The following is a 14,996-nucleotide window of genomic DNA, read 5'->3' as shown; positions in this document are numbered from 1 at the left end:
ATCTGATTGATTTATTGAAGATAATTTATTATCTAATGGCTTACAAATGTCTGTTTCATTTAATTTTGGAAGATGTGATAATAATCACATTATTTTTCAGTCTTCCAGAAAATTTTTCTCCTCTCTCCTCTCCTTGCTTTATATGTACCCTTCAACAAGAAAGTATTAAAAGGAAAAAATATTCAACAAAATCAAACCTTGAGTCAGTGCCTTTATCCTCTTGGGGAGTCTTTTGGAAATAATGGCTGATGAAAAGGAAAGGAAGGAAGTTACTTTTTTTAACACTAAAAAATCTTTTTTTCAATGTCTTACTTCAAGCTAATAGAATAAAATTTTAGGATTGTTTATAAGTTGTATGTTCCTAGTTTTTTTGTGTGGAATCTCGTTTCCCTTTAGGCCAAGAGTCATTTCACAATTTCTAGGTTGCTGTACAATGACTAACACAGATGGACATTTGTAGTAGGAATTTAGGAAAATTTTGTAGCAGTGGTCTGCATAGACCAAGTGATAACTTGGTGTTGTGTTTGGGGGTAAATGATAACACCTGAGAATACCACTGTCCTGGTATCTATCCAGGCCCCTAACTGGCTATAAAGTGCATTACTCTTAGGAGTCACAGTACTTGAAGATTCGTTTTGGTGCCCTTATTATGAATGATTAGTGTCGCCGCTCCCTTTTCCCACCCCCAGTCTGAGACTACCACAGTAAGACAAGAAAGGGCAATGTCATGGTGGGTTCTTAGTTGCTAGAGAAGTTAGGCCACTTAGTTAGGAGGTTGATGAATTTTTGTTCTTAGTTAAAAATATTAAGTATTCTCACTGACTTTAAGTATCAGATGTGATGGTATAGATTGCTCTTTCCTGTGGAACTAAAGTACGTATGTTTTTAAATTTTTTTTCTTTTTATAAAGAATGTCTTGTTGCGCCGTTTTGCTAGACTGAAAGTTTCCTCATCGCCTGGTGAGCCCCTCCGCTAATTCAATCTTTGTCTTTTGTCTTTGCTGCCTTGCAGGGTTGGTACAGTAGGCTTCACTAGACTTAGCTGCAACTCAGAATTTCTCCTCCAGCACCTGAGTAAATGCTGATGGTCTTGTGGAGAGTGGATTAAGAGTACGAGCTAAGTTCTCAATCCCAATTAAGAAGCGGAGGAAAATTTAAACTGTCTCCTTCAAAGTTTATCACAACCACCACCATCAAGACAGCAAACCAAAGGACAAAGACTTTGACCTGCTGTGTCACTCTGTATAGTCCGGTTCACGTATGGTTTACGGACTTGACTGGGGTTACTAATGAGTAAATAAAAAGTTGGACACTTCTGTCATTGGACACTTTTATTCACAAAGTTTCCAAAATGAGGGCTGTGCTGGAGACGGCAGACATTGCCATAGTGGCCCTGTATTTTATCCTGGTCATGTGCATTGGTTTTTTTGCCATGTGGAAATCTAATAGAAGCACCGTGAGTGGATACTTCCTGGCGGGGCGCTCTATGACCTGGGTAGCAATTGGTGCCTCTCTGTTTGTGAGCAATATTGGGAGTGAGCACTTCATTGGTCTGGCAGGATCTGGAGCTGCAAGTGGATTTGCAGTGGGCGCATGGGAATTCAATGCCTTACTGCTTTTGCAACTTCTGGGATGGGTTTTTATCCCGATTTACATACGGTCAGGGGTATACACCATGCCTGAATACTTGTCCAAGCGATTTGGTGGCCATAGGATTCAGGTATATTTTGCAGCCTTGTCTCTGATTCTCTATATCTTCACCAAGCTCTCAGTGGATTTGTATTCGGGTGCCCTCTTTATCCAGGAGTCTTTGGGTTGGAACCTTTATGTGTCTGTCATCCTGCTCATTGGCATGACTGCTTTGCTGACTGTCACCGGAGGCCTTGTTGCAGTAATCTACACAGACACTCTGCAGGCTCTGCTCATGATCGTGGGGGCACTCACACTTATGATTATTAGCATGATGGAGATTGGCGGGTTTGAGGAAGTTAAGAGAAGGTACATGTTGGCTTCACCCAATGTCACCTCCATCTTGTTGACGTACAACCTTTCCAACACAAATTCTTGTAATGTCCACCCTAAGAAAGATGCACTGAAAATGTTGCGGAATCCAACAGATGAAGATGTTCCTTGGCCTGGATTCATTCTTGGACAGACCCCAGCTTCAGTATGGTACTGGTGTGCTGACCAAGTCATCGTGCAAAGGGTCCTAGCGGCTAAAAACATTGCTCATGCCAAAGGCTCTACTCTAATGGCTGGCTTCTTGAAGCTTCTGCCAATGTTTATCATAGTTGTCCCAGGAATGATTTCCAGGATACTGTTTGCTGATGATATAGCTTGCATCAACCCAGAGCACTGCATGCAAGTGTGTGGAAGCAGAGCTGGGTGCTCTAATATTGCTTACCCACGTCTGGTGATGAAGCTGGTTCCTGTGGGCCTGCGGGGCTTAATGATGGCAGTGATGATTGCAGCTCTGATGAGTGACTTGGACTCTATCTTTAACAGTGCCAGTACCATATTCACCCTCGATGTGTACAAACTCATACGCAAAAGCGCAAGCTCCCGAGAACTAATGATTGTGGGGAGGATATTTGTAGCTTTTATGGTGGTGATCAGCATTGCGTGGGTGCCCATCATCGTGGAGATGCAAGGAGGCCAGATGTACCTTTATATTCAGGAGGTAGCAGATTACCTGACGCCCCCAGTTGCGGCCCTGTTCCTTCTGGCGATTTTCTGGAAGCGCTGCAATGAACAAGGGGCTTTCTATGGTGGAATGGCTGGCTTTATTCTTGGAGCAGTCCGTTTGACACTGGCCTTTGCCTACCGTGCCCCAGAATGTGACCAACCTGATAACAGGCCAGGCTTCATCAAAGACATCCATTACATGTATGTGGCCACAGCATTGTTTTGGGTCACAGGACTTATTACTGTAATTGTTAGCCTTCTCACACCACCTCCCACGAAGGAACAGATTCGTACCACCACCTTTTGGTCTAAGAAGATCCTGGTGACGAAGGAGAGCTGCTCCCCGAAAGACGAACCATACAAAATGCAAGAGAAGAGCATTCTGAGATGCAATGAGAATAGTGAGGCCATCAACAATGTCATTCCCAATGGGAAATCTGAAGATAGTATTAAGGGCCTGCAGCCTGAAGATGTTAATCTGTTGGTGACTTGCAGAGAGGAGGGCAACCCAGTGGCTTCCTTAGGTCATTCAGAAGCGGAAACACCAGTTGATGCTTATTCCAATGGGCAAGCAGCTCTCATGGGTGAGAAAGAAAGAAAGAAAGAAACAGAGGATGGAGGCCGGTACTGGAAGTTCATAGATTGGTTCTGTGGCTTTAAGAGTAAGAGCCTCAGCAAGAGGAGTCTCAGAGACCTGATGGAGGAGGAGGCTGTTTGTTTACAAATGTTGGAAGAACCTCCACAAGTTAAACTAATACTAAATATTGGACTTTTTGCTGTGTGTTCCCTTGGAATTTTCATGTTTGTTTATTTTTCCTTATGAACTTTAAAGGATATGATGAGACACTAACTTAAAGAAAATACTGGTCTTTGAAAAAAAAACACCTTATGTAACTGTTGCATCTCTCAGGCATTGTTTACGCTGTAGGTTTTAGCCAAATTTTACTTAGCAGAAAATCATCTATTTGCAAGACTTTATTTTCCCAGAGATGGATGAAAGTAAAATTTCAGCTTAAATGAAGTAAAACTTGTTTAACAGACTGAATTGTGCACATGTGGTTTAAAATTTTTCATACCAAAGTAAGGAGAGACCAATTATTCTCATAGATCACTTAGAGCAGAATATATGCTAAGATGTCATGAATAAGGTATACTGTCTGCACTGCCAAATCTTGGTAGACCTTCTTACCCTGAAGTAGAAGACTTGCTCATTTTGAAGTTTTTTCTGTCTCTATAATCCCTACTATCATTAAAAACAAAAAAAGTGAATTTGTAGACATTGTATAATCAATTATGTACTGAAAATCTAACATGTGCTTGTGGGGAACTTGTTTCAGGACAAGTTAGTTTGCCAGGTTTATTTTGTTAGCATGAGCCTATGGATTCGGAATGCTGAAAGAAAAGAAGAATGTTTTCCTGTAGCTATTCTTGTACCACCAGTGTATAGAATGTTGGGAAACAGTTTTGTTCCGGTTATTTTGTTTTTCTTTTTTCTTTGAAGTTTAAGTGAACCATACCCAAATGACCACCAAGTCTGTCTTTATAAAGTTATGTGTCATGACTGTATTGTGAAATGATTATGGGGGAGAAAATGAAGTAAGCGTTGCTGATGACCCCCAAATTTAAAATACTGACCAAATTAAGATTGTTTATATAGTTTGGGAATTAGCAGCCCCTAAGCAGTGTTCAGGCAGCTTAAGCTGAACAGGTGATTACTCATACTCCATTAATTCTCTAGCTTTGTTCTTGTCATTGGTAACATACTTACATACTTTACTAGCCAGGTACTTTCCCAAGTGGATCCATTTGGAAGATGTGTACAGAAATTTGAAGAAAAATTAACGCTGCCCTTTGGCTGGGTTGCCCTACTTAATTGTATGATGATATATTGAGGTTGAGTTTTTAGAGTGAAAATTTAATTTTAAGATCATATTGTATCCTTGATGAGTTATTTTTCCCTAATTTACTTTTTTTCAAAAGGCTTGCCATCTGTACACAGCCTCTACATTTTTGTTTAAAAACCTAGTGACATAGAACATGAGGATATTTCAGTGCAAACTGGCCATTAGTAGCAGAAAACTCAAGAGTGCATGCTTTGCCATTGGTAGCTTGTCAGATGGTCTTTCTGTAGAATGGATAGTATGTTCAGAAGGTGCCATGAACAAGAACTTCTGGGTTTAGTAGTGTGTCTTGTGGAGATTACAGGACTTGTGTAATTGTAAGACCCTCTGTCTTGACATGGCTTGGTACCCAGTTGCAGCCTTTGTGGATGAGAGTCTGTTTTTCACAGACTGATTCCCCTTTGTGAGGACAGGGTACGTACAAAAGATGTTTGAGAAAAGCGCAACAGATATGTAGTTCTTTGTGTGTGCTCTTCACTGTCCTTCTTCCTCCATGACAGATGAAGGAAACTATTTGTGTATCTACTTTCTTTGACTTTTCCATAATCTCTGATATTTTTTTAAATTGCATGATTTTATTAATCTTGTATTCTTTAGGGAAAATTATTACTTTTTTAGATACTTTTGTAGATTTTGAATCAAAACTCAGTCCTAATGACTTTACATTTTTTTTGTATTCTGTAAACTAGTTTCATTATGATAGACTTGATTTGTCCAAAGTTGATTTTAGAAATTATCAGGTAGCATAATGTCTTCCCATCTCCAGGAGGCTTTCTGATGGACTGAGTCTGTATATGAAAAAAAATTAAAAATTCATATATGAATAGCATGATTTCTGAGAGCTTAGAGTGAGTGCCTTGTAGAATTTTTTTTCTCAGTTTCATTCTTAAGGTTTATAAGCTGGGGGCCAAATAAATAGGGACCATCCTTTTCTTGTGTGGAGGCTGAAGCTGTGACATATCCAAGGCTACAAGGTTATTGGGAAGAGCAGAAAATCAGGTGTCCAAATCTGGACTCCTGGTTTGTCCTCTTCTTTTCTCAAAGGAACTGTCCTTCCTTTGAGGCAACCTTTGGTATTTGGGGAAATAATAGGATCTTAGACTTTTCAAATTGGCGTTAAGTTATAGGAATTAAAATTTCCTTTGACTCTGAACACATTGCTGTGTAACTCAACAGGGAGAATTGACATAATGACTGGGCAGCTTTCTTACCCCTTCTATTAAAAGCATAAAAAAGTAGGTGGTGTTTAAGTGGATTTTCCCCCCCTCAACATTATTTAATGTTGAGCCCTAATAGTTTGGAGCGCTAGCGTCCCCCTGCCTTCTCTCTGCTCTTGTTTAGTATGATGCATAAAATACGTCATCTCATGTCTATTTGTGTGTATATAGCATTAGGTCAAGTTTAGAGCACTAATGTTTGTAAATAAGGAATGATTATTAGCATATCCATTAGGATTGTTTATTCTTGCCAGTATAAACATCACTTTATTTAGACTGAAGTCCCTGAAGCTTGCCCTTTTACTGCTTTCCAGTAATAGATAATGTGCTTGAATAAGTATGTGAATTCCTGATTGCAACTTAATTTCAGGGGACCATTCTGAAGTCCGTGTTTCATAAGAATGATTGTTCATGGAATGATACATGATCTGTCTTAAAGCTAGCAAAGTAGTGATACTTTACATCAATAAATGGGTCCTAGATGATGACATTGATATCTAGACATTAACATGTATATATTTACATATTGGCTCAAGTTAAGGTTCAGAATTGGCTAAGAATAATATTGATGAAAAGAGTCAAAATGAAGTGGGGACACTGGTGTTCAGAAGTGGAGAAATACATTCTTACCTGCTGTTAGTGGTATCCCCAGGACTTAAATTTTTGTCCTGTTAGGCAATCTTTGTCCTAAGAACTGATGAGAAGAGATTATTACCCTGACATGCAGAATGATTATTGATTCCTTTGTGGGACCTTTAATTTCCCTGTTCATGTAGAATATTTTGTCCTCCCACCCTGGGATAGTAAGTGCTTTTGAAACGGCTGAGCCAATCTTTCCTCCCAGCCTTTCTTTCATGGTGAGGTTATCACTCTTATCTTCAGGTTGGAGAAGCATCAAGCAGTAGGAATGGTGCTGTGTCCTTTGGCCTAAATCCAGCAGATTTGATCCCCAAGGCTTCCTTTTCACTTGGCTCAAAGGATCATTTGTCTTTTTGAATAAAAAAGGCTGGCCAGGGTCACAAAATCCTAGCTCTTAGGAATGGCACTTTAAGTAATTTGCAGGGACCTATCACTTCATGAAACTTCACATTTTAAGAATTGAGTGGGAAGATTGTTACTCAATTCTCTAACCTGAGCCTAAGGCAGAGCTTGAAAGTCCAGGGCAGGGTGGTTAGCCTCTACATTTCTCAGTCCATTGCTGTCTTCCCTGCTTGGGGTGTGTGGATCTTTCCCTTTCTCTTTACATATAATTTAATGCAGCGTATAGGTTATTCTCATTCTTTTGCTACCCTGTAGACTGGCTGTATTATTAGCTACTAAAAGGTTAGACCCATCAATGTTCCCATTTGGCAGTGTTCGGCTTACTTGCTTTTCTAATTTTTTTGGTTTGTTTTTGTTTTTGTATTATGGGGGGCAGTAAATTAGGTTTACTTATTTATTTTTAGAGGAGACACTGGGGATTGAACCCAGGACCTTGTGTATATTAAGCATGCACTCTACCACTTGAGCTAAACTCTCCCCCCTTACTTGCTTTTCTTATACTTTACTCCCTTATATTGTTTTTCTCTGAGGTATGATGGCTGGAAATGACCACGTGGGTATCTAGTAGTTACACCTCACCATTCCCTGAGTTTGGGTTGAGAGATATATAAGTACCAGTCCCGTTAAATTATGTGATTACAGAGACTTGCCAGGACAAAACTGTCCTAAAAAGTCATAAAAACTATTAAGAGAGATACTGAGAAGTACCTGGGTGATACACACTTAACAAGTTGGTAAAGGACAAAATTAGCTTAATATGTGTTAGATGTAGAATCATATTCATTGAACTCTAGAACTTGAAGTATCTTTGCTATCAGCTAGTTTAAACCCCTCCCCGTATAGACTAGGGTACCAATGAATAAGATCCAGCCTGTTAAACCCTGGTTTGATATTAAATATTGTAAAGTATGAGTTTATTAACATATTTGAGGTTAAAATGACAATATTCCATACTGATACTTTAGCTAATAAAATTTCTTATTAGCTAGGTTTTAAATTGCTTAAGTCATTTCAGTGTTGATGTTAGCCTGAGCAGACTTTACAAATACGATATATTCCTATTTGTATGTATGTCCACCTGCTATTCAGAGAGACTGGTCTTCCCCTTTATTTGTCTGCCCTCAAACATTGCTTTAATTATTCACCTGTTCTGTCTTTCAATACTTATCAAATTCCCATTTTGATCTTTTGTCAGCTTAATTCACTTTCAGACTTACTGCCATGGTGTGCGAAAGTGCTGCTTTGCCTCAGTTTTGAAGACTTGGATCCAAATAATGATTCATTAAATATAGTTGTGTTTAAATATACTAAATTTCTATTAGTTTAAACCATTTATTCTCCAGAATTATTTTCTCAGACTTTGTTTTCACTAATGATAAGAGCCCTAATAATTCATTAATATTTTATTCTCAAAACTCCTTTTTCAAAATTAGAGAGGAGGCAACAATAATTAAAATTCACACCAGCCCCTTTGAAATGATGATATCACAGTGCAGAGAGGAATGGAGTTTGTTTTGATGCCAAAAAGCCTTGTTCTCGCAGTAATTAAAGGTAAAAAGTTGGAACTAGTCAGTTGGCATTTAGAGAAATCCTTTGTACTAGTTAGATATGAAGCTGGATTAAGTTACAAAGTGATCTTTTGATTACTACAGTTGGTTAGACTTGGTTGACATAACTCAGGGCTGCAAACCCCTTTGCCTCCATTAAGGTAACTTCTCTTAATTTGGCATGCTTTTTGTCACACTCACCTCTCTTGGAAGAGTAGATAGATATTCAGCTACTTTGACTCCAGAACAGGATTTAGCTAAGGTTCAAAATAATTAATAGGCTTTACCAGTGCTGAGTCCCACACCATTATTCACAGTCATATAAATGTTTTTATTTAAAATTCTCTCCAGAGCTGGGAATTAAGGCTTTAAACTACTGATTCACCTTTAAAGGAATGTTGTGAGAATTGATATAATTTATGTTTCTGTTTCCATCTCAAATCCTTTATAAAAGATAGGATTTAGCTTTTTGTTTTGTGTTAAGCACCCCATTTATCTGATAACTAACAGCCCTAAACATTAGCATTATAGTCTTTTACTCAAAAGTAAACAAAAATGGTTGGTTGTATCTGGATCATTACTCATCTCTTGCACTTTACTTTTTTGGGGAGGACGTAATCTGAGACTGTTGACTTAACCAATAACCTTAATTTATGTAATGACTTTTAAAGTTTGGTTTGGTTACCTAGATTTATAGCATGTTTGAAGAAAGTGATGTGAGAATAAATAAGCAACTGGAGAGCAAGTCAAGACAAAGCACAGTGGTCTCGGTTTCTTGTTAGTGTAGGAGCAGTGGCTTCGCTGTCCTCAGAGGAGAAGCACTGTACTGTATGTAATTGTTGCCCGGGATAATGGAGCCCCGCCCCCAGTTCAAAACAGTTTACAGTCAGTGAACTTTATTGATAAGGGAAATACATTTTGCAGTGACTTCAGCAACAGCACAAGTTGATAGTAGATACCAACACCTTTATTGGAGACATGTTTATCTTGGTAAATTCACCTTGTACCCTAGTGCTAGTGCTGCTGGATAAAGGAGTGTTTACTTTTTTAAATTGCCTCTGGACAAACCAGTCTGGATAATTTTTCAATATATCAAAGTAGCTTAAACGTCTATAAGTGGAATGTTCCTTAATAGCTTACTTTTTTGTTATAATAGTTGGAAACTGAAACTAAGCTCATTGCTATCTATATTACTGAAATCCCAAATTAGCAAAGGCCATTTTATAGGGTGTTCCATAATATAATCAGCTTCTGAAATTTATGTTTTGATTAGTGCCTTCCTGTTGCCAATATTGAATATGCTAGTTTACACCTTTCCCTTTCTTGATAGATAACTCTTACTTGTTACAATTTCTCTTTTTAAATTTTGTTATAACTAGTGAAGAAAATACATTTATATTTACATACTTTATATGCAGCCTTTATTTAGGGTCAAGGAAACCAGGTAGTTCTACTTTGTGTTGCAGCTTAAATGTTATTTATTCATCTGTATTTGTTTCTTTTTTATCTTTAATTAAAAGTATAAGGTTGCTTATTCTGTGAGTATGTTTTAACTTTATCATTTTTCCAGTGTAGGTTTGATAGGCATATCTGAGAACATATATGTGACAACCGTTTCACATTCCATGATAAGGAAAAAGCTTAAAGGCCTGTAGAAAGCACAAAACCGTGTTCCCTCATGTGTGTGTCTCCACATGTAGAAAGCACAAGACTAACAGTATTCTCAGTATCCCACAAGTGCCAGGCATAGAAAGCCCACCACGTGTTTGTCTCCGGAGTTGTTAGGCTGAGGACCGCAGTAGTAAGATCCCCAGACAGCGAGGTACCCAGGATGGGGGTCCTAAATCCTAAGTGATTCAGTGTGCTAATCCGAGTACATTTGTGTTGCTTTGATGGAGGAGAGAACACCAGTGTCAAGAATGCTGCAGTCATAGTAGGGGGTGACTGGCTATGACGGGGTCTGTGGGCTGGAACTAAAGAAGCAGGAGCAGACTTCGAGGCTTTGGTGGGTGGGACGTTGTGACAAGCTCCTGTTTTAAGCTGTAGGGCCATTGGAGTCTGTAGTTGTTTTTTTAATCTTAAATCTTTAGGAAACTTTACCTCTTGTCAGTAGTATCCTGTAAATATGGAGAAATCTCACTTTTTAATAGAGCAAATACTAATCTTTAATCTTTGTGTAAATCTAAACTTAATGAAGTTATTTTTTTCATATGCTTGATTGCCCTTCATTTTTAATAGAGCAGAATTTGATCCAAGCGTACTGAGTATCTAACTAATTGAGACAGATCTGCCGAATGATCTATACTTTGCATTCCACAATGATCGTAAGAGCCTAAAGGATTCGTTTGCCTGTCCCAATACCCACTTCGAGACTAGGTTAGATGAAGTCTGTGAATGTGAGTGCAAAAGAAGGACATAATGTGTTTTCTTGTACTCAGCATTGCCTTTATTTTACTCCCCACTTTTCTTCACCTGTATAGTCCCTGTTTATCAACAAGGAATAAGTGTATCTGTGTCTTGAATTTTGCCCATATGTCGAAAGATAGAACTCTCAAAATGGGAGAGAAGAACCTTTGTTCCCACTCTCCTCTGTTTTGTATATTTATCTTCGTAGGGATAATCAACTCTTAATAATATATGGAATGAAGATTATAGCTGGTGTAGACTAATGGGACATGGTTTAGAAGAATTAATCTGAGCACTTGGAGGGAGAGATTCCCCGCTCTAGCAAGAAGTCACCAGGTGTGTACCTACGGCATTCTTTTAGAATGTGAAACCTCAGGCTTTGGCAGGACGAGGGGAGAGGGGAGTACCAGACATGCCGGAAAATGGAGAGGTTTGAGGAACATCTTTGACTTAGCAATATGTGATAAAGCAAAGCCGTGTAACCTGTTAGGCCTGTATAGAATGTGTTCTGTACCTTTAAATGTTGTTTTTAAATTTAAAATAGTTTTTAAGACCTTAAAGAACGCTTTTCAAGATTCCTTTGGCAGAGTATCTTTCATCTATAATTCCACGGAAAATTGCTTTAATTAGTCTAGGTGAAAGTAGTCCTAGTAATGTAAATATGTATAATTAGAATTTTCTAATTTCACTGTGAGATCTCTAACTTGAGTGGCAAACAGATCAACAAAGTCTTTTTGCTCATGGACTTTTCTGTGGGGTTGTTAAAATGCAAAAGCTTTATTTTTTTTAATAATGACATATTACATTAGTGTCAGATGATGGTGTGGAATCTGTTGCCCTTCTTTCCCCCACCAATATTGCTTTAGTTTATAGATTGCCAACAGAGTTCAGAAATAGAGCGGGGATTTACCCATTCTTTGCTTGGACATCCCGTTTTCTGTTACTCAGACCTGTGTTGGCAATCACATATGAACTATGTTATGCTTCTCCGTGCTTCTTCTTCTTCTTTTTTTTTTTAATAAGGTGGATATCAAAAATAGTTGCTGTGCAAAAGTTAGTAGTCTTCTTCAAGAAGAAAATCAATTCCTTTTCTAATATCCTGTGAAATTGCTTCATTCATTTCTTTATTTTTAAGCCAAATGTCAGCAGAGTACTGCTGCTTTTATCTAGTAATTTTGATATGTATGTATTAAAGCATTTTTAAAAGATGTCTACATTGAAAAATGTTCCTCCCAGTGTCCTGCCTCTTAAGCTTGTTCAGATGCTCTGTGAGAGACCAGTCTGTGCACTGGGGGTTTGTATTGTGTACATGGATCGTTTTGTCAGTTATGCCTTGTAGACCAAATGTGATTATAAATGAAGTTGTTGCGTTATTGGTGAGTTTTTTGAATTGTAAACTAATTTCTGGTGTACTCTTCATTGTCCACGGCTTTTTTTTTTTTTTAAGGTTTGATCAGGTCCATCTCATTGTACAATGTTTTAGTTGCAAGCAGAAAGTAGAATATAAACCAAGTTACTTCCATATTGAAAGGAGTACAGTTGAAATTGTAGATTTAAGATTGTTAACCATACGTGACAATTCTAACTTGACTATTCTAACCTATTGTATACAACCTGATTTTTAAAATTGTAGACATGTATGATCTTGGTTTAATGTGTTTTTAAAAGTGTTATTGTTTAAAAAATGAAAAAAAAAATGAAGCAAATCTGCTAAAGAGCTGTCAGTTTTCATTACTGACTCTGTAAAATACACTGTTCTTTGTGTACTGTGTGTTATTTTGCCAGCTGCTGCATTAGCCTTTACAAGTATTTGGAAACTTAAGATGAACTACATTTCTTGCAAAGTATATTCCTTTCTGTGGTATTTTGTCCTGTAATTGAAGTATAGTTAATTATTTTATGGAAATGTTAGCACTTCTGTACCAACTTTGAATAAAAGGAAAAATTTACATTTCTGTGACTAAGTATTTTCAGTATGAACACGTCTACCCACAAGAGATTGTATCTGTTTCTTTTCTCTCATCTCATGAATAGTTCCAATGAGAACCCTGCTGATTATTGTTATTTACCTTGGTTAACATGGACTAGCAGGTAATGACTGAGAATTGAGTTGTATATATAACATTGATAAATAAAAATATCCTTAAGTTTTTTCACTTCTACTTTTGAAATAATTTCAAATTGTAGGAAAGTTGTAAGAATAGTATGAACCCAGAAATCACCTTCACCCAGATTCATGGTAGTTAACAGTTTGTCATGTTGGCTTTGGCATTCTCTCTTATCAGATGCTTTCCTGAGCCATTTGAAAACCTAAGTTGCATGCGTTATTCTTCTTTACTCTTTTAGTACTTAGAGGTATATTTCTTAAGACAAAGACAATCACCCATATAATCACAATATGATTATCAAAATCTGGAAGGTAACAGTAGTGCAATATTTTAATCTAAAGTCTTTATTCAAATGTTGCTGTTCCAAAATGTTCTTTTATGGCAACCATTCTCTCTCTTTTTTTTAAAGTTCAGAACCCAGTCCATTGCATTTAGCTTTTCTGTCTGTTTCCTTTAATCTGAAATAGTTCCTCAGCTTTTCTTTGTCTTTTGTGGTATTGACATTTTTGAAGTTTAGAGGCCAGTCATTTTGTGAATGCCCCTCCACAATTTACTGTTATCTGTTTCCTTGTGATTAGATTCACACTGTGTTTTTGGCGGGACTACAACATTAAGCAATAATATGTCCCCAGAACTTCACGTTGGGAGGCCTGTGATGTTGTGTTGTCCCATAATTGTTGACATTAACTTTGATACTTGATTGAAGTGGTATATACCAGGTTTCTCCACTGTATTGTTAACACTTGCCCCTTTGGTAATAAGTAATTTGTGGGGAGATAATTTGAGACTACGTAAGTAACTTATTCCTCATCAGACTTGAACCCCTACTTTTAGCATCCATTGATAATTCTTGCTTGAGTAAGTTATTACTACAGTGGTGTATAGCAGTGATTTTTCTAACTTTTTTTTTCTAACTTTACTGAAATGAGTTTCCCCACTTCCCCATTTATATGTTAGTTTGAACTCATGTATTATTTTATTTAGTGGGCTATAATTCATTACTGTCATTATTTTGCTCAAACATTTCCAGATTTATCTAGCAGGTCTCCCTTCTGGCTAGTTTGTGTTCTTTGTAACATGTTTCCATTATTTTTTGAGTACTTCTTATTTTCCAGCACAACAAGGGGTTCTAGGCTCACATGGAATTTCCTTGCCCCATTCAGGATCAGGCATTTACTTAGGGAATGGTATTTAGAAACCAAGGTCTGGGTGTGCTCATTCTTAGAGGTAAACATGTTCACTACTTCTGGGCCCTTTTCAGTGTGCACATCTACTAATGCTTCCAATTGTAAACCAGCACTAGAGATTTCTTTTTGGCCTTCCCCCTTCTGTGTTGGTATCTCCTTTGTCCAACAGCAAGAAATCTGATAGTACTAACACTGTTACTCATTTTTAACAATTTCATAGTCTCTTAGAATCAAAAAGTTTTGTGTGTCTAAAAATGTTTATTCTACTCATTTGTTTGAAAGTTGGCTGAATATAAAATTCTGGATTGAGGAGTATTTTCCTTCAGAAATTTGTTAAGCATAACACCTTTTCACTTCTAATTCCTGTGTTCTCAAATTTCACGATTATGTGCCTTGATGAAAGCTTTTCTTTCATTGTATGGGCTGTCAGTGGCCTCTTTCAGCTTGATATTCCTGTGTCCTTCAGTCTTGGCATAATTTTTCTCTTCTGTTTTCTCCCTTTTGGAACCTCCTTTGTCCAGCTCTTGGACTTTCTGGACTGGTCCAGTTGGTTTCAGTCTTTTGTCTTTTAATTTACATCTTTGTTTATTTGGTTTTTGTAGAGGTGTGTCTAAACTTTATTTTCCAACCCTTCTGTTGAAAAAGAATTTCTTTTAAATTTCTATCAGGTTTTTAATTTTTAAGACCTCCAACTCTTTTGTATATGCTTGTGTTGAATCCTCTAACTTACTAGGAAATCCTGACATCCATTCTCCACTTAGCATTTGAAACTTGATATTTCAGAGTCTATTGCCCATTTCTGTCTTATCTTAAAAGAACATGTTGACAACCAGAAGCACAACGGGAGTTTCAAAATTCTGTTTATCTCTTTAAGTGCAAAGTTAATGGTTACTCCCATTTTGAAG

The 14,996-nt window shown here is 37.5% G+C and overlaps 2 protein-coding genes across 3 annotated transcripts in view; both read left to right on the top strand.

Moving 5' to 3' along the window:
* Nucleotides 1–12,745, top strand: part of SLC5A3 (solute carrier family 5 member 3) — a 33,856-nt gene extending 21,111 nt beyond the window's left edge. For both annotated transcript variants that reach the window (XM_074360084.1, XM_074360092.1), the window contains exon 2: nucleotides 1,012–12,745. In XM_074360084.1, the coding sequence (XP_074216185.1) occupies nucleotides 1,351–3,507 (2,157 nt within the window). In that variant the 5' untranslated portion in view covers nucleotides 1,012–1,350 and the 3' untranslated portion in view covers nucleotides 3,508–12,745. The remainder of the gene's footprint in view (nucleotides 1–1,011) is intronic.
* MRPS6 (mitochondrial ribosomal protein S6) overlaps nucleotides 1–14,996 on the top strand; it is a 63,664-nt gene that overhangs the window by 21,155 nt on the left and 27,513 nt on the right. The window lies entirely within an intron of this gene.

The sequence above is a fragment of the Camelus bactrianus genome, chromosome 1 (assembly GCF_048773025.1).
Source record: "Camelus bactrianus isolate YW-2024 breed Bactrian camel chromosome 1, ASM4877302v1, whole genome shotgun sequence".
Taxonomy (NCBI): domain Eukaryota; kingdom Metazoa; phylum Chordata; class Mammalia; order Artiodactyla; family Camelidae; genus Camelus; species Camelus bactrianus.
The sequence above is the reverse complement of the archived record's forward strand: the minus strand, read 5'-3'. Positions and strand labels throughout refer to the sequence as shown.